This window comes from Lygodium microphyllum, chromosome 2 (assembly GCF_053477565.2).
Source record: "Lygodium microphyllum isolate KBCC chromosome 2, Lygodium_microphyllum_v1.1.10, whole genome shotgun sequence".
NCBI lineage: Eukaryota > Viridiplantae > Streptophyta > Polypodiopsida > Schizaeales > Lygodiaceae > Lygodium > Lygodium microphyllum.
In genome coordinates, this window is record NC_141136.1 from 97,045,271 (window position 1) to 97,066,981 (window position 21,711).

At 42.9% G+C, this 21,711-nt stretch overlaps 1 protein-coding gene across 1 annotated transcript in view; it reads left to right on the forward strand.

Moving 5' to 3' along the window:
* The window catches only part of LOC148040057 (ACT domain-containing protein ACR12-like), a 72,488-nt gene that overhangs the window by 20,488 nt on the left and 30,289 nt on the right, over nucleotides 1–21,711 (forward strand). The window contains exons 2-5 of the mRNA XM_087696514.1: nucleotides 3,201–3,252; nucleotides 5,068–5,181; nucleotides 6,056–6,156; nucleotides 6,374–6,458. Coding sequence (XP_087552640.1) covers nucleotides 3,201–3,252; nucleotides 5,068–5,181; nucleotides 6,056–6,156; nucleotides 6,374–6,458 — 352 coding nt within the window. The remainder of the gene's footprint in view (nucleotides 1–3,200; nucleotides 3,253–5,067; nucleotides 5,182–6,055; nucleotides 6,157–6,373; nucleotides 6,459–21,711) is intronic.

Genomic DNA, 21,711 nt, shown 5'->3' on the forward strand with positions numbered 1-21,711 from the left:
CAGTCTCCTAGATAGTGGTATAATAAATTTGATGCCTTCATGCTCTCACATGGGTTTAAAAGCAATGCAGATCATTGCTTGTATATAAAGAAGGTTGATGATGGAAGCCTTATAATACTTGTGCTTTATGTGGATGATATACTTATTGTTGGTAAGCATAAAGCTAGATTAATGTACTAAAAAGACAACTGAATTCAGCCTTTTCCATGAAGAACTTGGGCGCAATCGAACACATTTTGGACATGCGTGTGACGAGAAATAGAGAGCCGAAGCTCTTATTTCTCTCACCAGAAAAGTACATTAACAAAGTACTTGATTGTTTTTCTATGGCAAATGCTAAGCCACCTGATGTTCCATTACCACCATACCTTAAGCTTAGCAAAGCAGATTGCTCAAGAAATGATAAAGCAGCCAGCTCTATGAAGGGTGTTCCTTATGCTTTAGCTTGTGGGTCACTCATGTATGCTATGGTTGCCACTAGACTTGACATTGCTCATGCAGTGGGAGTTGTGAGTAGGTTTGTGTCAAATCCTAGCAAAGCACATTGGGTGGCAGTGAAATGCATCTTCGATTCTTTTGGTACCTTAAGGGCACACAAAGAAAATGTATCTGCTATGGAAAGGGTATGTTAAATCTACAGGGGTATTGTGATGCAGACATGGTAGGTAACTTGGATACTTGCAAGTCTACTAGCGGGTACATATTTACCTTGACTGATGGGGTAGTTTCTTGGTGCTCTAGATTGCAAAAGATAGTAGCACTTTCTACCACTAAGGCTGAATATATTTCAGCCACTGAAGCTTCAAAAGAAGCTGCTTGGCTCGGTCATTTGGTCAAGGATTTTGGGCTGCCCTCCAAAACTTCTGTATCTGGATGTGATAGCTAGAGTGCTGTATGCCTGGCTAAGAATGCCATGTTTCATGCGCGTACCAAATATATTGATGTGCAGTATCACTTTATTAGACAGGTTTTGGATGATGGTCTAGTCACACTGACTAAGATCAAAACACAAGGTAACCTTGCAGATGTTCTCTCTAAAAGTCTTGCAAAGGCTCAACATGAGCATTGCATTCAACTAGTGGGAGTTGGATAAAAGTTCGCTTAGGACCTTTAAGTGGGAGGTGGTTGGGTGTAAAGGCCTCTTCGCTACTCTTGTGTATATATTTACTTATACATGTGTACACACCTTTGCAGGTGTATTGTAACGTACTGTGTATATATTTACTTGTACATGTGTACACACCCTTGCGGGTATTATAAGTATACCATACCCTAAATATAAATACATTCGTTTATTCTTTGTGTGTACCACACTGGTATACACCCATCTCAAATCTCCACTCTCTCTGCAAACTCTCTACTGCTGAATACACCTCCTTTGACTCGCACACTACTTGAGTACTTCTGCTCGCACCCTTCATGGAGCTCATATGCATGACCAACAAACTATGGCGGATGGAACTCCACACACACAGAGAGAGAGAGAGAGAGAGAGAGAGAGAGAGAGAGAGAGAACTCTTGCAAGTGTACACAAACTAAAAGAGATAAGATATGTAGGATATGTAGTATGAAAGTACAAGTGATTGGGCATGAATATATAGGCTAGATTGTGTAGCTAACTCATTGACACTTATTTAATGCTAAGTAGTATAAAAGGTGTTCACACCTAAACGCACACTTTTACACAATAATAATGTGTAGAGAGAGAGAGAGAGAGAGCTCTTGAAGTACACACAAACTAAAAGATAGATAAGATATGTGGGATATGTAGTATGAAAGTACAAGTGATTGGGCAAGAATATATAGGCTAGATCGTGTAGCTAACTCGTTGACTCTTATTTAATGCTAAGTGGTGTAAAAGGTGTTCACACCTAAATACACACTTTTACACACAATAATGTGTGTTTACACATGAGGATAAATAATGCTAATAAACCCCCCTTTGGGTCATGGGTGATTAAACTTGTGACACGAAGCATATGAAAGAGAAAAGGGAAGGTCTTACCTCAAAGAGGTAGTGTCTAATCCTATACAATGATTCTAAGAGATACATAAGTGAGAGAGGTGCAACATGAGAAAGATCATGACATGGTCTACAAAGAAGCTCAGGGACCTGAAGTAAGACATGGTTTGTAGGTGCGTGTGCATGGCTCAAAAGCTGATCAAAAGCCAATGTGGCTTAGAGGCGTTGGGCACATGGCGAGAGGTCAAATGCATGAGTATAACTTTGGGGATCAACTTAGAGGTCATGCGAGAAGTGGCTACAATCCCCCGTGAAATATAGCTCCATTGTGAATCGGAAGGAAAGAAAATAAAAAGAATACAACTCATTTTGGATTAAAATCAGGGCAAAGGATCATACACAATTATTTAATAAGTGATGGAAAGGTCTTAGCACATGCATGTACATGGCTAGTGTCTAATTCCGATCGGCGATCACCTAAGTTTTTAAGTTTTTAATTTTTGTTAAGTAAGATTTTAATTATTTTTATAAGATATGTGGGATATGTAGTATGAACGTACAAGTGATAGGGCCTGAATGTATAGGCTAGATTGTGTAGCTAACCCTTTGATCCTTATTTAATGCTGAGTGGTGTAAAAGTTGTTCACACCTAAACACACACTTTTACTCACAATAATGTGTGTTCACACACGAGGATTAATAAAGCTAATACATGTTGCCCCAAGGAACATGGATCTATATTTGTTGAGGGCATGAATTGAAAAGTCGAAGCTAGGATGGAAGAAGCACGGTCTTGACTCCTTTTTGGGAATTGGGGTCCTTTTTAGGCTTCTTAGTGCAATCTGCAGCGATATATCCTGTTTGCTTGCTTGTGAAACACTTTTTCTTGTCCTGCAGCTTTTGTTGCTCTTCATGGGCAGCTAACTTCTCGGAAAAATCTCCCTTGCTAGTCTTGCATAGTTGTCCTTCTCTTTGGTTTTTGCAGCAGCTGATTTGTTTTGCTGACTACCTTCTGTGCTTCTTCCACTTCTTATATGAGGTGGCTAACTTCATGGCATGCTCCAAGGGATCCTGTGCTTTGTGTCGGCGAAATAGTGGCGGGTCTTATGCAATGAGAGTTACTATTAGTGTCGGCAAACTTGATTCTAAATTCACTATAAATGCTTAAGGGCGATTTTTTGTGCAAAGTCAGCTATGGAGTATTTTTGAGCTGTATGATGTAAGTGTACTCTTTCAGGTTCCTGGTTGGTACAGCTGGTTCTAGGAGCTGGAGTGCTTCTGCTTTTCAGGTATTTATAGCTAAACCTTCCTCTTTCTTTTACTTGGGTACATGCCCTTACTATTTGTAGACTGAGTAATGTTTTTGGGTTGTTTGTTTATTCATAAGTTTATGGGCTAGTTTTGGATTTGTTTTCATGGCTAGTAATGTAAGAGCTTAGCTCAAAGCATGCCTTCTTTAGAACATTATTTCATTGTTTATCAGGAAGAATGCTTAGCTACTAGAACAATTACAATGCTCTCGGAAACAAAGAGTGATTGACAATTGATAAAAGAGAGTTTTTCATACTAGCTCTTGCTACCTGTCACACACAAGTGTTTTGAATGAGACTAGTCTTTGCATTTTTTGGAGTTGTCCTTGTGCATAGGATCTTATGCATTGTGTATCTTCCTCCCTTATAGTCTGTTTTTCTTCTTTTGGCTTTGGCAAGTTGTTTTGGCTTTTTGGATCTTTCCCCTTTAGATCAAAAGCCTTTGGCTACTTATTTTAGATGCTTTGGACTCTTTTGAACCTTTACAACTTGGCTACATTGAGGCTAATATTTCTGACGGTCACATTTGCTTAATTCTATCCTTTACAAATCTCTCTTTGATAGGCTAGTTACATGAGGTTTGGATAGGCTTCAGTATGATATTTTTCAACATTGCTAACTTGTACATTATATTTCCACAAAAAAAAGTGTGTGAGTTGATTATGAATTAGAAACAAATCTTGGTGGATCCAAATTGGACACACAGGTAGACTCAGCAAGACAATTTTATGTGCCTTGAAAGTTTACGTTAGAGTAGGTTGTGTAAGTCCCTTTGGTTAGTCTAAGCCCACATGGAGATTACTTCTTTGCTGTGAACATTGTTAATGATGTTTATGTGATCTCCTCTGTTGTCATTCGTATGTGATATGGTTTGAAGATCGTCACATCTCTTTTTGGAGGAAAATTAAAGGCCTAAGGGGACTTTTAGAGCTAGTTACTTTCGCTTGATTTACATAAGGCTAGCGGATTGGAGTTTGCAGCATGCTGCAACAATTGATAGAGCTTTGCTTTTACAAATTTCGCCTACCAGATCAATAAGCTATCATTCCTTCTCCTTGGATCATGGATCATTTAAGCTCCCTATGGCATGCTACTGAGCCTGTTTTGAAAAAGAATTTCAAATGGTACATGGAAAAGTAAGTTCCTTAAACCGTGACTGTTCTTGTGGTAATGCTTGGTTGGTGCTATATCTTCCAATACTCTCGTTGGGGCTTCCTAAGAGAAAGATTGCAAATTTAGTTTGTAGTCGCTATGTTGTGGCTAGAGAAACAATCCCTTGGATTTTATGGTTGTGCTCTTGTTCGCATGTCCTCTTGGACAGGGTATCGAATTACTTGGGTGCGCTTCCTGTCTCATAGGTTCAGCAAGAGATTTGGGGTCATCCCTACAGCTTTGAGCTTTGAGGAGATTCTCTCACTTGTTTGCTTGGATGCACTTTTGGGCACAAGCTCTTAGGAGCCCTTCCTGTGACATAGGTTTGGCAAGATTTGGGGTCATCTCTACAGCTTTGAGCTTTGAAGAGAATTTCTCACTTGTTTGCTTGGATGCACTTTTGGGCACAAGGAGGTTTCGGTGATTCTTAATCTCTATTACAGTCTCTGTATGGCTGCTATATACCTCATGATATTGACTAGGACCAATAATCTCTTTTTCGTCATGCAGTTTAGCAGTTTACTTCAAAGTTGAAGTTTTGTTGTTTGGAAACTTGCTGTCTTAAATGTGTAGTTGAGGCATTATTGTTTGAATATAAATAATTGCTACCATTAGTGTCTAACTTCATGCTGAAGTGATCAGGAATCCAATGAGAATGTACCAACACCTATTGTCTTAATAGATCAAGACTCAGATCCCAATGCAACAGTGGTTGAAATAAGCTTCGGTGACCGCCTCGGTGCTCTTATCGATACGGTATAATTTCATTGATGTATGTTTAGCCTTGTGTTTGTCCTCATTTTCTTCTACGCAAGTAAAGTAACAATCAGCTTAAACCCTTTTTATTGACACTCATTGAATGTTCTTGTTCTGCAGTTTTATTACCATTGCACAGAGATTGGATTACAGCTCCAATTGACATATTTTTTTGCAGTTTTGTCAGTCTTTCACAGAGTTTAAGCACAATATTTATGTTGATAGATATCACAATTTCAGATTAACACCTCTTTCTGGTGCTAATTGGTGAAGTTTCACATTATTACTATCGTTTTGATACTTGCATGGCAAACTTTATATACATCAAATTTTGGTGAGACGTGTACATAAATTTTGAGCTTTATAAGTTCTTAATGAAGGTGCATCACAAAGTCCATTATTAGAAAGGAAAGCTAAGCTGCAAGTTTTGACTACAAAAGCGAGGCCATTGTGGCATGGATATCTAGATTTATAATGATTATGGGGTAATTGTTAACAAGAGTTCTAGTTGTCATCCTTGCAGCTCAAGAGAAATGTTATTCTCTTCCAATTCCTTATTCATCATCAATGGTGTCAAGTATTGAATTGGATGTAAAGTTGCATGTTTTTTCTTGAAACAAATGATGAAAGGCAGGAGTGACACATGCAGTTTGTGGCTGCAGTATTGTGTTGTAGGATGTGGCATGCCACATGAGCAAATTGTTCTAATTTGAGATTAAAATTGGAATTACCCTTTTCTGAAGCATGTTAAAGTTGGTTTTGCACATGCTTTTGTAGCTTATTGTTGCATTTACCAGAGATTATGATAAACTATGTTGTCAAGATTAAGAACTTAATTGCTGACTGACTTGTTTTGGGACGAATTTTGATTCAGATGAGGGCTTTAAAGGATCTACGCTTGGATGTAGCAAAGGGAAATGTCACGACTGATCCCTTAGCATCAGTGATCCGCACGAAGTTCTTTATCACAAGATCGTAAGTACAGGACTTCTGGAAGCTGGTTATATCAAGTGTACTACACATCTGTGTCCTTTGCTTCTTGATTTTCTTTCTAGTGGTGATGTAATCATTAACTCAGTTTTGGAGGCAAGGCTGCTTTGTATCAGTTTTCTTCCTTTTCTATTATTACCTCAGTTCTTGACATGCTGTTATATTTACTTTTGGCTGTAATTTTAATCTTCTTTGAATCTAGTGACACAGGAAGGAAAGTTGAGAATCCTGAGATGATTGAGGCAATACGGCTAACAATCATCCGCAACCTTTTAAAGTATCATCCTGTAAGATATCCGGGTCTCATTGTGATTTTTGTTCAAAGAACATATGTGCTTCATATCTACAGTTACTGTTTTAAGGTGGGTTTGCACCATGCTTATAACTAAACTGCCATGCTTATGGTGGCATGTTTATTCTGCTATTGAAAGTTTTTGCATCATGTCTCTATCACTGGGCCATTGTCTCATATTTTGTAGAATAATTGCATGGTTCTTTGACTTCCCCTCTTTTTCTTTTTCCGTAACTCTTTGGCTTCCCCTCTCCCTTTTTTTTCCATCATAGGTAATTGTATTAATTACAAAAAAATACAAGTATAATATTGCAAGATTACAAGATGCAGGATGGCTCTAGTTCATCGTGCATAAAAGATACAAAGTCACGGCAAAGGAACATAGGAGATTGCTGTATGCCAAGGGACTAAATCATCTCTAACCAAGATATTTGCATGTTATAGAAGGTCAGGCTGCCACTGGAGAAGACCCTTAAGTTTCGTGACATGATGCTGAATGCCTGAGGCAGCATTAAAAATGGATGCATTGCGATTGACCCACATATGTCAGTGACCCGGAAATTTGAAAAAGTGAAAGAAAATCTTTATGTGAGATTGAGGCAGACCATTGTATTTAGCTTTTCCAAAAACCCTGTCAAGTGGACGCATCCTTCTGCCCACCACTGCATGCCAAATATTCAAGAGAAGGGTCCAAATCTTCCAAGCAAAAGGGCAGGAAATGAATCTGTGACAAGAAGACTTCACCGCAGTGGTACAGAAGAAACAATTCTTGTTAGATATACCTTTAAGGTGAAGGGCTGATGCAAGAGGGAGGTCCCCGACTAGCATTCTCCAAATGAATACCTTGCATTTGAATGGTGTCTTATTGATCCATCCCTCCATTATTGTCACTTTTCACCAAGCTTTAGATTTGTGCAATCCCCAAAGAGAATTGGCTTTGGTAGTGATCCATGTGCAGTCTCTGATCATGAGATAATAGATCTGATTAACTGAAGAGGACTGAAGGGTCAAATATCCGGCAAGATCCTAGTCCTACCAAGGGCAATCAGAATTGAGAACATGAAAGGGCTGCCCGTCTTGCAAGAGATCAGAGACTCTACCCCAGAGAGATCATTGTAGCCATGCGGTACTCGAAAGACTCTTCTAATTGTGCGAAAGGACATCAAGGTGTCTTGGGGCAAGAGAGTGGTATCAGCCATTGAGGTCAATCCAAGGTGTGCCATGCGATTAAATTTAGGTCTCTCCTTTGATTCGCCTTCTCATGAAAGAATGGGAGAGACCGACAAAATTTCCATTGGCAATGAATTAATTGCCCATTTGTCCTCTACCAAATGCCAACATGCAAATGGTTAATAAGACATGAGATAGATGTAGAAAAGTGAGCCTCGATGATATTAAGGACATACCACCAAGAACCCTAAATCCTTGTATTGCCATGGCAAAGGCCCCATTCTTGAAGGAAAGAATGAGCAACAAGGGTCTAGGATTGTTGACCAATACATAGGGCTTAAAACAATGACCAATGGAGAGTTGTCATATTGGTCCCTACAACCAAAATAGCCCCACCACCCATGGCTTTTGGGGTGCAAGCATGACTCATGATATCATCTCCATCCAAAAAGAAGCTAACATATAAGCAATTAGTAGAATATACAAGAGAAGGATGATGTTTCTCTTGCGGAGAAAAAGGACACATGGCTAGTGAATGCCCTAATAAGGCAAAGAAGGAAAACTAGCCTCAAAAGACACCTCAAGCAGACGTTGTACCTAAGGAATCCTTGCAAGAGGATGAAACTCCGTTAGAGAAAAGGAAGCTTTTTATGGCTTGGGGTAGGATTGCTAATCAACGTGTTCTCATTCATTTTGATACATGGGCTATATATCATTATATCCATCCTCGGATTGTCGAAGCTCTACATCTACCAAAGAAGAGGTTTGGAATACTTGAAATTTCAGGTGCTTCTTTTTAAGGAATGGAGTTTGAAGTTACTCCCATTCTTGGGAAACTATGAATTGAGATAGGAGATTATGTCAATCATGAGAGTTTTGTCATGGGAGATCTTGGTCATTGTGATATTGTATTAGGAATACCTTGGCATAGGAGAATAGATCCAACCATTGATTTGAATCAAAATAAGTTTAGATTCCCTTTTAAGGGTAAAAATGTATCTTTTGATGTGGAGTGGAAGGAAACTCTATTTCCATCTTATCCCATGTATAGATTTGTAAAGCAATGAAAAAGTCAATTTCCTCGTACTTGATTTTTGTCAAAGATTCTAACAAAGAGTGTAGAATCGAAGACTCTATCTCAGATATGAACAAGGACCGAATGAGTTTCTTAAAGGAGTATAAAGATTGTTTTGTAGATACTTTACTTAACAAGTTACCACCAGAGAGGCTAGAATATTATCACATTGATCTCATTCCCTGGGAGCTCACCTCCGAATAGGCCATGCTATCATGTGAGTCCAACACAACAAGAGGAGATTATGAAGCAAGTGAATGAGCTTGCACAGAATCCTTCTTCTAGAGCATAAAACGAAAATGGTGGGCGAGATCCTTTAAGGCAACATTGCTCCAAGGCAGCAATGGCAAAAAGTAGGTGAGCATAGGAAGCATAATGGTCTAGGCTGCTTTGAGATGCACATGGAATGGCCAAGCTTGAGATTTCCAATAGAGAAACTTGGCTTCCAATTTCTGCGATGTCAATTTCAGCAAGACTTTCGGCTGCACATCAACTCCCAAGGGGTAAGCAAGATGCCTTACAATGTCACCGTGATGTACAAGCTTATTGTGCAGTCTTAAATTTGGCAAATTGGATGCTATGCAATCAATAAAGGAAGATTTGGTAGTGTTGATTTGTAGGCTAACACATTCCCAAACACCTCCCATACATCTAAGATTGACCGAAGATTAGAAGCATCAGCTTTCAGAAGCATGAAAGTATCATCAGCTAGTGCCTGGCCAATAAACTCCCGCTAACTTCCTTGTATCCACAAGATGTGACAATATGGAAAGAATAGAGTGAGTCGCAAGTGCAAAGAAGACTAGGCTAAGAGGACAACCCTGTCTGATCGTTCGATGGACGAGGGAAAAAGACTTGGTGACTCCACCATTTAGCATGATATGGGACTTGGCACCCATACTAATAGTGTATATTAACCTTGACATACGATGTCCAAAACCCACAACTTCCATGAGATTTGTAATAAAAGATCATTCCAAGAAGTCAAGGGCCTGTTCCAAGTCTTGTTGCATTAGAACAATCTCTTGCTGCGTGTGCCGTGCATGGTCTATGGCCATGTGTGCATAGAGGATATTATGAAGAATATTCTGCCCTTAATAAATCCATATTGGTGAGGATGAACACGATTAGACAAGTGTTTATGGAGACGGTTTGCCAATACCTTTGCAAGTGCCAAGAATCTTATACGTAGAGCCCATCAATGAAACGGGTCTCTCTCTCTCTTTCTCTCTCATAGAAACATCTTTACACTAGCTCCAAGTTGAGATGGGGGGATATTCCAAAAAGGCAAGAGCCAAGCTATGCCAGAGATGCCAGGTGCAAGACGTGGAGATAGAGGAGCACTGCATATGCATATTTCCTGTCTATTATGAGATATGAGGCCGCTACCATTGCCTCTTGTAGGAGGGATTTGGTCCACTATGTCTGCTACCATTGCCTTTTGTAGGAGGGATTTGGTCCACTGTGTCCGGTTATGACAATCCCCAACTAGAAATGGTTGGAACTCTTCCTTCTGGAGATTCTAAGGCATCTAGATTCATTGACTTAGGCCTGAGCAGGGGTAGTAATAGGTTGGCAAGATATGGGGCAGCGAACATTTATGCTTCTTTAGGGTCACAACACTGCCAACATAGGTTAGACCTCTAGTATTGTCTCCAACTAGTGGAAGATCTTAGGGGTTAGTATAGATAAAGCCATAGAATTGTGCAAAGCTAGGAGGCCTCATCGCTAAGTTAGGTGGTGCCTACAAGATTGTTGGTGGGTCTAGGCTATCATCTCTTACTATAGCAAGACATTGTCAAGGGGATTCATTTCATGAGACTTTATTATGAAGGATTTGATATTCCTCCACCAGCATGGCCCGACGATGGATCTTGCATACATGGTAGGCAAGCCAAGAGCTCTTGTACATTTTGATTGCATTGTCACACATATTGTTATATTATAGTTGTTATGTCCCTTTTGTTTATGCATGATGAGGCATACCATGGATTAGTTGTACTTGTCATTTTGGTCTCATACATCATTTTGGCCTCTAATAGAGATTGTGCAGTGGAAGAGAGACAAGAACAAGGAGAGAGAAGGGAAGAGAATGATTGCAAAGAGAAAAGAGAATGAAGTGATAACTTTGGACTGAATTTGAATGTTGGTGGAAATGGAGAGAGAGAGAGAGAGAGAGAGAGACAGAGAGAGAGAGAGAGAGAGAGAGCTATTGAATCATCACTTTCCCTTTCCCTTTAGCATCCATAGCTTTAGCAGCTTGAAATCTCTCCATCTCACTACGGATCACATCTACAAGATCCACCCTCTGCAAACTAGTGATCGAAGCACGAGAAGGGAACTTCTGTTGTTGAGAACAGAAAATATCCCGAGGAGGCAAAAGCCTCCCACATGCATCAAAGCTCAAAGTAGAATTAGAAGCGCTTTTATCATCCACGCCGCCTGTAAGCACACGTGAAGATTGAGGTTTGATGTAAAAACCCCTACTTCTACGTTGAAAAGTCTAAGTAATAGGGTGAGGAGATGGGTGAGCAAGAGTCAAAACGAGATTCTTGTCTAGCATTACGTCTAACAACAATGACCCATGAATCATCTTGAGGAGGCACATTCCGACCAACTGAATGTGATACACCCTCAATACCAACTTGGGAAACATCTTTATTTCCATCATCATGTCTATGTAGGGCAAGAGGCACAGGAGCAATATCTTGTTGTTGAGTCATTGGCTAGGGATCATGCTCTTGCATATCCATATCAAGGTCCAAAGAACATTGCAATATCTCAGGGCTTCTATCACATTCAAAAATAAAATGCCCAATTGGCCACATTGAAAGTAGTGTCCATCAATGTCCCATTTAAGCTCAAAAACCAACGTCTATAAACCAGGGACCTCAAAGTGAATTTTGGTTGGCCGAGGTTTCCTTGTGTCCCAAAGCATTCAAGCCTAAAACCATGTCAGTTTCCATGATAGCAACCACATGATCCCCTTTTGGTAAAGAGCTCGCTTTACCCTCATTGGCATCAACATAATCCGACATAAGATTGTTGGCAGTGGCAAGCATAAGTTGGAAGGACACATCAGTGTGTGTGAGCCGGAAACACGGACATCTTGCTGAGGCGAATTCGGAGCACACATAGTGGGCTCATCAACCGTCATCTTACGGCATTTTCCCATCTCATCCCCTTCCATCAATTGCCCAGAATCCTCAGCCAAAGAGTCACCATCCGACTCCACCGATTCTTTCTCATCCCCATGCCCAATATGCTGGTTAAGAAAAGCCACATCAATACCATTTGATGCTTGCATATTTGCCATATCAAAGCTCAACCTTTGAGTGCTGTGCAGAATCTCTCTCTCTCTCTATCTCTTTGTCTCTCTCTCTGTGTACAAAGGCATCTCTTTAGATAGTAAGCAATATCGGTTGTGGTAAATTGTGTTAGTTGGTGATTGGGATGTTTTTTGTGCTGTGGAGCACAAACAACATGCTTTGGCAGGTTCTTCTTATGTATACAAGGATTATACATTGTTTTTTAGTGGTCAATTTCCTCATAAATTTGGAGTTATGTTGGCTGTTAGATCTTCCTTGCAACCATCCTTGGTTTCTCAAGATGCTCGTGGCAAATTTTTGATGTTGGAAATCATATATGAGGGTGAGGGCTTGTGGCTGGTGGGTGTATATGCTCCTTCTATTGCCCGGGAATGCTGTCAGCTGTGGGAGGACTTGCACTGCCTTTCCATGGCTCATCAAGGTTTTGTTACGGATGATTTTAATGCATGTATTAGCGGATTAGGCAACTTCACCACGCTCGGTCATGGATGGCCCTGAGTGGCAGGCTTGGGATGTACTGGCAGCTGTGTCTTTGAAACAAGACATGTGGTCTTGGATGCAACCTTCATAGTCTTGATATACTTGTCATTCTCTTCGGCATCCAAATACTTGGGCCAGAATTGATAGGATCTAGATTTGTCAGAGTGATTCTTTTCTTCCCGCAGTGATTGATATGTGGATGGAGCAACAACATGTCTTGTTAGATCACTATCCCTTGGTTTTGGATTTGACTCATAGACCGGTTCATGCTTTTAAGGCTTTGCTTACTCGTTTGCCTTTATGCTTCAATCAATCTTTTTTGTTGTAAAATCAGTTCTTGGAATGTATCTAGCAATTGATTTAGCTTGAGAGTCCTATTTGGAGGTATGGAAGCATGGGTTTTTTTTAGGGATAATGGACATGCATTGTCCCGACAATATGATATTCAGCATGCTTCTTCTTTTGGAGCTGAATCGCAGCATTCCCAAACTTTGTTGGCTCATTTGTTGTCTCTGTATCAGTTAGGGGATACTATTGATGACTTGGTCACATGCATTGAATGGTTGAAATGTAGAGTTCAATCTCTTCAGGAGGAGGAATATGCTAAATACAAATTGCTGGCTTGAGCGGAAGCTTTGCATGATAATAATTGTCACTCTCATCAGTTCTTTGCTCGTTTACGTTAGAAATACGCTTGGGAAAATAATGTGTGTTTGTTGGATAAGCAAGGTGTTATGGCTATTGTGAACTTATCTTCATCATTCAAATGTGCATTGACTATTATAAATCTTTGTTGGGTCCACAGGAGATTCTTTCTGATGTTGTTCACTCTGCTCGTCGATACATTTGTGACTTGGTAAGTAATTAGGTTAAGCCTGAATGGGTTGATTTGATGGAGGTTGATATCTCAGAGACCGAAGTGGAGGATGTGTTGCCCCATTTACCACATAGGAAAAGCCTTGGCTAGGATGTGTCATAGTGCAGCGATGCAGAAGCGTGGGACCAAGACTCTGAGAGAGAGAGAACGCAAAGAGAAGGGAGAGAAAGAGACAGTGGAAGATGAAGATCTGCTGTATAAAGTGTGCTATATACAAAGATATGCAGATATGTACACGGGCGCAGTGCGCGGGACTGCGTGTCTCCACCTCGACGATGCAACCTGCTGTTCACCTCGAAGTCCACTGCAGTCTGCACGATCTCCAACTTGAAATTTGCAAACAGAGATGAAATCTGCACGAGCCTCCAGCTTGTAATCTGCGAACAAAAGTAGAAGAAGACTGCTGGATATCGGCTATAAATAGCCACAAAATAGGCGCCCAGTAAATGCAGGTCGGCTGCATTAAATGCAGCCGACTGTCCAGAAACAGGTCGGACTGCCACGTGGCAGTCCGACTGCCCTCCGACAGGATCTGAATCCTAACACCCCCTCTTAGAGCCTGGGCGGGGCAGAAGCCTGAGGGATCTGGCATGTCTCCGAAGTAGAGCCTGGGAAAGTGCCTTCGTAAACAAATCTGCAAGATGGTCCTCCGTCTTGCAGTACTCCACAACGATGGTCTCATCCAGAAGCTTCTCTCTGATGAAGTGGTATTTGATTTCTATGTGCTTCGTCCGGGCATGGAAAAGAGGATTCCGTGCCAAGGCAATGCAACTCTCATTGTCGCATTGCAGCAAAGTAGGACGAGTCTGGGGGCAGCCAAGCTCCTCCAACAATCTTCGAAGCCACACAGCCTCACATGTGGTGGAAGACGCGGTCCGATACTCCGCCTCAGTAGACGAAAGGGCTACCGTGGGCTGCTTCTTGCTACTCCAAGAGATAACACTTGCACCCAAGGTAAAACAGTAACCTGTTGTAGACCGCCTGTGGTCCACATCACCAGCCCAGAGTCGCTCCAACTGGCAAGGACAAGATCTGAACCACCTGTGCTTGCTGGATAATGAATCCCTAAGTCAGATGTCCCCCTCAAATACCGAAGTATCCTTTGGGCAGCCTGCCAATGCACCGTCTGAGGTTCACTCATGAACCCCGCCAAGAGACCAATAGCAAAACAAAGATCAACACAAGTGTTGAGGAGCCAAATCAATGATCCAATCAACTGACGATAGTGGGAAGCATCCGCCATGGGAGAGGCTGAATGTGAAGTGGCCTTCCAGTTCGGATCTATAGGAGTAGAAATGGTCCGACAATCCTCCATCGCAAAAGAAATCAAGAGCTTCTGTACATATCTCTGCTGAGAGATGACTGATAAATCTCATGGCCCAAGAAGAAATGGAGTAGACCCAAATCCGTCATCTTGAATGTCTGATGTAAAGCTGCCTTCGTCTCTTTGACCTTCTGTGCATGATCACCTGTGACAATCAAATCATCAATATACAACACAAAAAGCACACAACCAGCCTCGGAAGTGTGTACATAAAGCTGCGGATCGGCCTTGGAACGCCGATATCCCAACTGTGACTGAAGGAACGAATCAATCTTCTCGTTCCATGCACATGGAGCCTGCTTGAGGCCATACAAGGCCTTCTTCAACGTGTAGACTTTCCCATTTGAAGATCCAAAGCCAGGAGGCTGCTCTACATAGATCTCCTCCTTCAAATCACTATTGAGGAAGGCCGACTTCACATCCAACTGGTAGACATGCCATCTCCTATGGCCAGCCAGGGCAAGAACAGCTCGAATAGTCGCCATACGAGCAGTGGGGGCAAAAGTGTCATGACAATCAATCCCTGGGCGCTGTGCAAAACCTTTAGCAACAAGGCGAGCCTTGTGCTTGTCCAAAAAACCATCGCTAAGGTACTTGGTCTTGAAGACCCATTTGACACCAATCACCTTCTTATTCGGGGGGCGAGGCACGAGATACCAAGTGCCATTCCTCTCAATAGCCTCCAACTCGGCTTCCATAGCTTTCTTCCATGGTGCGGACTGTAAAGCCTCCTTCACGGAGGTGGGCTCTTGATCCTGCATAACACGGGTCATCAAATAATAGTTAGAGCAAACAAGCTCCGTAGAATGTGCCTGGTGCCTCCGTAACTGCCGCGAACCATCCTGTGGTCCCCACTCCTCAGGGACCCCCTCGATCCCTGAATCATGGAGTGTGTCACAGGCCCAACGAGGAGGAGGCCGGGACCTCTCCTCGTCTCTCTCCATCAGCTGAAGACTCTGGGATATCCACCGGTGGTAACTCCTCGGGGGTGACCGGTGGAACTATAGACTCTGTATCGGAAACAGAAGCGGAATCAAAAGGCGCGGGCTCCAAAGGAACTGTCTCGGGAGCCCAACTCTTCCCTGGATCTCCAAGAATGGGATGGTCCTCACCCGCTGCTATGGCCGGATCCTCCACGAACCGCACATCTCGACTGGTGTACACATCCCGCTTGACGGGATCATACAAACGATAGCCTTGGGACTGAGAGTTGTAGCCAACAAACACTTGTCTTCGGGAAGCTGCTTCAAATTTATCACGATGAGCCTTGGGAATGTGAACATAGGCATCAAACCCAAAAACCCTAAAATAAGAAACATCGGGCTTAGTCCCAAAGTAAGCCTCAAAAGGGGTCATCCCATCAACGGCCGAAGTGGGGGAACGATTAAGGATGTGGACTGCAGTAGCCACAGCCTCGGCCCATAGAAACTAAGGTGTCTGTCGGTGCTCCATCATGGTGCGCGCCATCTCGATCACACTTCGGTTCTTCCGTTCAAGAATGCCATTTTCTTGAGGAGTGTTGGTATTAGCAAACTCTTAGTGAATACCTTTATCTGCACAGAAACGAGCAAACTCATTAGAAATAAATTCACCACCCTTGTCGGATCGCAAGGTCTTCAATCGCCGGCCCGATTGGTTCTCCTCAAAGAGAAGCCAATCCTTGAAGTGGGAGAAAGCCTCCGACTTCAACGCAAAGAAATAGGCCCAAGTCATCCTGCTGTAGTTATCTACGATCAGCATGAAGTACGAGCTTCCTCTCAAGGACTCGTTCCTCATAGGGCCACAAAGATCTGTAGAGACAAGCTCCATCGGGGAAGTAGACCGCCGCGAAGCTTTGTTGGGAATCGCATCCCTATGCTGTTTCCCACGAATGCAGGAGACGCATGGCTGCTGGCTCACCACTATGTCCGGCAACCCTCGAACAAGCTGTCCACGTGATGCCCTCCGAAGATAATCATAGTTGAGGTGACCAAACCGAGCATGCCATAGCTCTGACTGTGTTTGAGAGGTAAGAAGAAGAGTAGGGAGGGGGATAGAAGACGTCAATTTGTAGATGCCGTTCTCCTCATATCCTGATGAGAGAACCTTCCTTGACGCTCGATCAAGGACTCGCACCGAATCAGTGTCAAACTCCACCAAAAATCCAAGGGAACAAATCTTATGAACCGAAAGTAGATGATACCCTAAACCTGGCACATGCAAGACCTCTGAGGTATGGGTACCACCACGTCCATCTGGAATAAGCTGCATCTCACCCCGTCCTGCAATAGACACCGAAGAGCTATCTCCAATGAGAATCTGCCCACGTGAAGGTCGCAACTGGGCAACACCAACTGGTGAAGGAGTCATGTGCTGGGAGGGACCATTGTCAATGATCCACTCTCGAGCCTGGGGAGCTGTCATCGTAGCATCAGAAGCATTCGGTGTAGAGTCCTCAATGACAGTTAGATGAAGAAACGCAGCTGATGAGGGTGCAGCCACCACTCCAGAATCCTTCGTGTCCTTCTTGTTGGTGTCCTTCTTGTCTTTGTCAGGGCAATCCTTCTTCCAATGGCTAGTCTTTCCACAAATATGGCATGTGGATTCTTTGTCCTTGTCCTTCTTTGACTTGCTGTCCTCCTCCTTCTTCTTTTGGTCCTTCCCCTTCTTCTGAGAGGCTTGACCTATCAAGGCTTCCGACTTGGAAGCATGCTGTCCCTTCAGTTGTTCCTCTTGGTCCAAGACCATAGGAACCAGCTCTTCCCACCAAAGAGTAGACACACGCCGCGAAGTAATAAGGGCGGAGTAGAAAGCACCGAATCGTGGCGGCAACTGGGACAAAAGTGCGATCGCCATGTCTTCGGAGGAAATCGGCTTCCGTGCATTCTGAACCTGCATCTGAAGGTGCCTAAGCTTGTTGATGCGCTCCCGCAACGAAGAAGACTTGTTCACAGATAAGGTCCGCATCTGCACCTCCAAAGAAACCCGCTTCATAAGGGTCATCCGGTTATACATTTGATCAAGCTCCAGCCATAGCTCCCGAGCCACCATCAAGTGCTCGATGTGGGCTATCACGGTTGTAGTACAAGACAGAAAAAGAAAAGAACGAATCCGGGCATTCAGTTTGTCCGAGTGAGACTGTGCCTTGGCCAACTCCGCACGAGCATCGGAATAGAGTTTGGACTCATCTCTCACCGAGGGCCGGTCGATCTCCTCCTGTACAAGCTCCGCCAAATCGTAGGACTCAAGGATGGCCAACATCATCACGCGCCAGATGCGGTAATTGTCACCATCGAGCTTTTGATCTGCGGGAAGAGCCGGTAAGACAGGCACCTTCCGGTCCATGATCGCCTGGAACTCCAAGTCAATCTCTGTAGACATCTTCACCTGTAATGCCTTCACAAACACAAAAGCAGCCCCCTCTGACTGTGAAAACGCAGCCTGCTAGGGCTCTTTCTTCCGCGTCCCGTACCTTCTTCACCTGCCGGAGGTGATGAAAAAGCAAAACTTGCACTTGAAAGCTCAGCCTTCCTCCTCTTCAAACAGCAGCAAACAACAGCAAATCCACCAACTGGACTCCTTTCCTGCGCGCCCACGCTCGCTTCAGCCTTGTTCCGAGGCGCAGCCCTCCCGCTCACCCTCAAACGCTGGAAACGCAGCCTTGTGTCGCGATGGAAACTCCTCTTCAGGTTGGTTCTTCACTCAGCCAGCCCTTCTACACTGCTCTAATACCATGTCAGAGTGCAACGATGCGGAAGCGTGGGACCAAGACAGAGAGAGAGAACGCAGAGAGAAGAGAGAGAAAGAGACAGTGGAAGATGAAGATCTGCTGTATAAAGTGTGCTGTATACAAAGATATGCAGATATGTACACGGGCGCAGTGCGCGGGACTGCGTGTCTCCACCTCGACGATGCAACCTGCTGTTAACCTCGAAGTCCGCTGCAGTTTGCACGATCTCCAACCTGAAATCTGCAGACAGAGATGAAATCTGCACGAGCCTCCAGCCTGTAATCTGTGAACAGAAGTAGAAGAAGACTGCTGGATATCGGCTATAAATAGCCACAAAATAGGCGCCCAGTAAATGCAGGTCGGCTGCATTAAATTAATGCAGCCGACTGTCCAGAAACAGGTTGGACTGCCACGTGGCAGTCCGAATGCCCTCGGATAGGATCTGAATCCTAACAAGATGGGCTTCCTAATGAGCTGTTTTCAGCCCATGTTGAGCAGCTTAAGGACCCATTAACTCGCCTGTGTTAGCAAGTCTGGAATTCCGGTAGGATGCCTTCAGGCTGGAAGATTATTGTGATTTGGTTGTTGCCTAAGATTCCTTCTCTAACTTCTTTGAAACCATGGAAACCCATTTCTGTTATGGGTTCTTTGTATAAAATCTTTTCAAAAATCATTACCAATAGATTGCAGAAAGTATTCCCACACTTGGTTCATCCACGCCAATATGGTTTCATTAAGGGACGGAATATAATGCATAACATTTTGAATGTTCAATTGGGGATTGGTCACTCATCCAATGCTCTCATTGTTGGATAAGTTGGCTGATTAAGGCGAGATTGTTGGTTTGTCTCTTCCTAGTGGTGCCCAACTTTTTGGTCAATCTTTGGTTGATGATTCTTTTATGTTTCTTAAGGCTGATCGCACTAATGTTAATTGGGCAATGGTTACGTGAAATCTTTTTGCTCTAGCATTGGGGCTTCGTATTAATGCTCAGAAATCTACCCTGATTTCTTGTACGGAAAGTGATTTGCAAGCTTTGCTTGGGTTATCCTATTGGTGTGGATGTAGCTCCCCATGCCTTACTTGATTGGATGCCATCCTGTATACATGATCAGTTCATGTACTGGAAATCTCAAGGCTCGCCTCTTCATGTCAGACTTAAAGTTGCTCAATGCATTATGATAAGTATGGTCTCGTTTTTTCTGTCCTTACTTCCTTGGACTAAGAAGTCTCTTTTGGAACTAGTTCAACCTATCCATTTCATGTTGTGGAAAAAGAAAGGGAATCGTTTGGGATAGGTGTGGATTTCTTGGTAGCATGCGGCTTCTCCTAAAAGGACAGGAGCAATAGCTTTATTAGATGTTAATTTCCATATGGTTGCTTTGAGATTGACCGTTTTGCAAGCACTGTGTGTGCTGAGTCATCCCTTTGCAAAAGTTTTCATTGAAAAGACCGGTATCTCGCATGGTCGCATAGTTATTCAAGTTTCTTGGTGGCATGTGTTGAACTCCACGAGGCCTATAAAGGTCTCCCGGCCTTTTCTCCTTTCTCATTTGATTGCATCCTAGCAGGAGATTTTGCATTTTGCAGTTTGGCGCTCTTCTGATCTTCGTAAGGAGGAGAATTCGTTGCAAGGAGAAGTGCTGGCTACCTCTAGGTTGTTGGCTTGGCTTGATAAAAACTTGCAGTGAGATAAGTTTAATTAGATGGCTCGCTTGGGGTTGCAAACAGTCCATGATGGTGTCATTCCTGGGCAGTCGCGTCTTTATTCTTTTCGGCGCATTCGTCATCACTTTTTGGTGCCTCGCGGCGATCATGACATTTGGTTGTCTTTACAGCAGAAGCTTCTAAGGTTCTATCCATTGCCTGGTTTACAGCCATCGTCTCCTTGGTGGGATGCGATGTTTGTGCTTCTTGATGATCTTGAGAAAAGGTCAGCTAATCAGATCTATCATCAGATGGTCGATGCCAAGAGATAGGTCATTGCAAAGGCCAATAAAATATGGCATATTTGGGACAACAAAAAGAAGTGGCAGGAAAGATTCCTCCAACTTTGGAAGTCTAAGGTTCCTTATCAAGGTAAAGACTCAATTGAAGTCAACTAACTCGTAGTACGAGCTCTAAATGTGGTGACACAACTTATTTAGTTGTGTTCACACTGCAAACTAATTGACTAGAACATTAGACATTGCCCATAGAATTGGCAAATCCCAACACCCCCTTGCACTACCAATGTGATGGAAGTATAGGAAGTCAATCACCAAAGGATAGTAAGTTCAAGAACTTTAAAAAGTCTCAAATTTCTCACGAGCTAGTGCTTTGGTGAAAATATTGGCAATATTTTATTGTGTAGGAACATACATCAAACTGATCTCTTTGGAATGACATCTCTCTTTGACATAATAGTAATGTACCTCAATGTGTTTCGTGCGATCATGAAACATAGGATTCCATGCCACTGCAATAGCACTTTGATTGTCAGAAAGAATGAGTGTAAGACCCTCCAATGAAATGTGTAGATTAGCCAACAATCTAGGCAGCCATATATATTTCATTATTGCTGTGAAGGTTGCTCTCCATTTAGCCTCACAAGACAGGTTAGCCATTGTATGGTGTTTCTTACTTAGCCATGAAATTCATGAATGGCTGAAAAAAGAAACATCGTCTACTAGTAGATTGCCTAGTGTCTAAATCACCGGGCCAATTTGAATTGCTGTAAGCTTGCAGGTGCAAGTCTTTCCCTTGGGAAATAATAAAGCATATGATTGAGTACCTTGCAGATATCTGAAGATTTACTTAACAACTTGCCAATGTAGTGTCTGTGGGCTGTGTTGAGAAACCACTTCTTTAGTTTCCACACTTTGGTTAGGGTTTCACACTGATAGCCCCAAAAAGGCTGGTGTTATCATTTTGGTCATTTTATTAAGTGGACGCCCACTTCAGGAGTATATTGGGGTTCGTGGTTGGCATTTATCTTCCTTCCATCATCATGGCGACCATCTTCCCTATCATGGCGTCCTCATAGGTTGCCCTTCTCCCTGTGTTTGGCAACTTGGAGTGCTCATCTCACCTTGACGTCATCATCCTACACATTGCGTCGCCTCGTGGACCTTGTGTTCATCAATTGGAATGCTCCCCTTAGTTTGGTGTCATTCATTGTTACCTAGCGGCACATCATACCTTGTGTTTTTTAATCAAGGGCATCAGGCATCAGCTTTCTCCCATCAAGCATCATTCTGTATCTTGCGTTTGGCAGCTCTCATCACTCTAGTGACCTTCCTTCA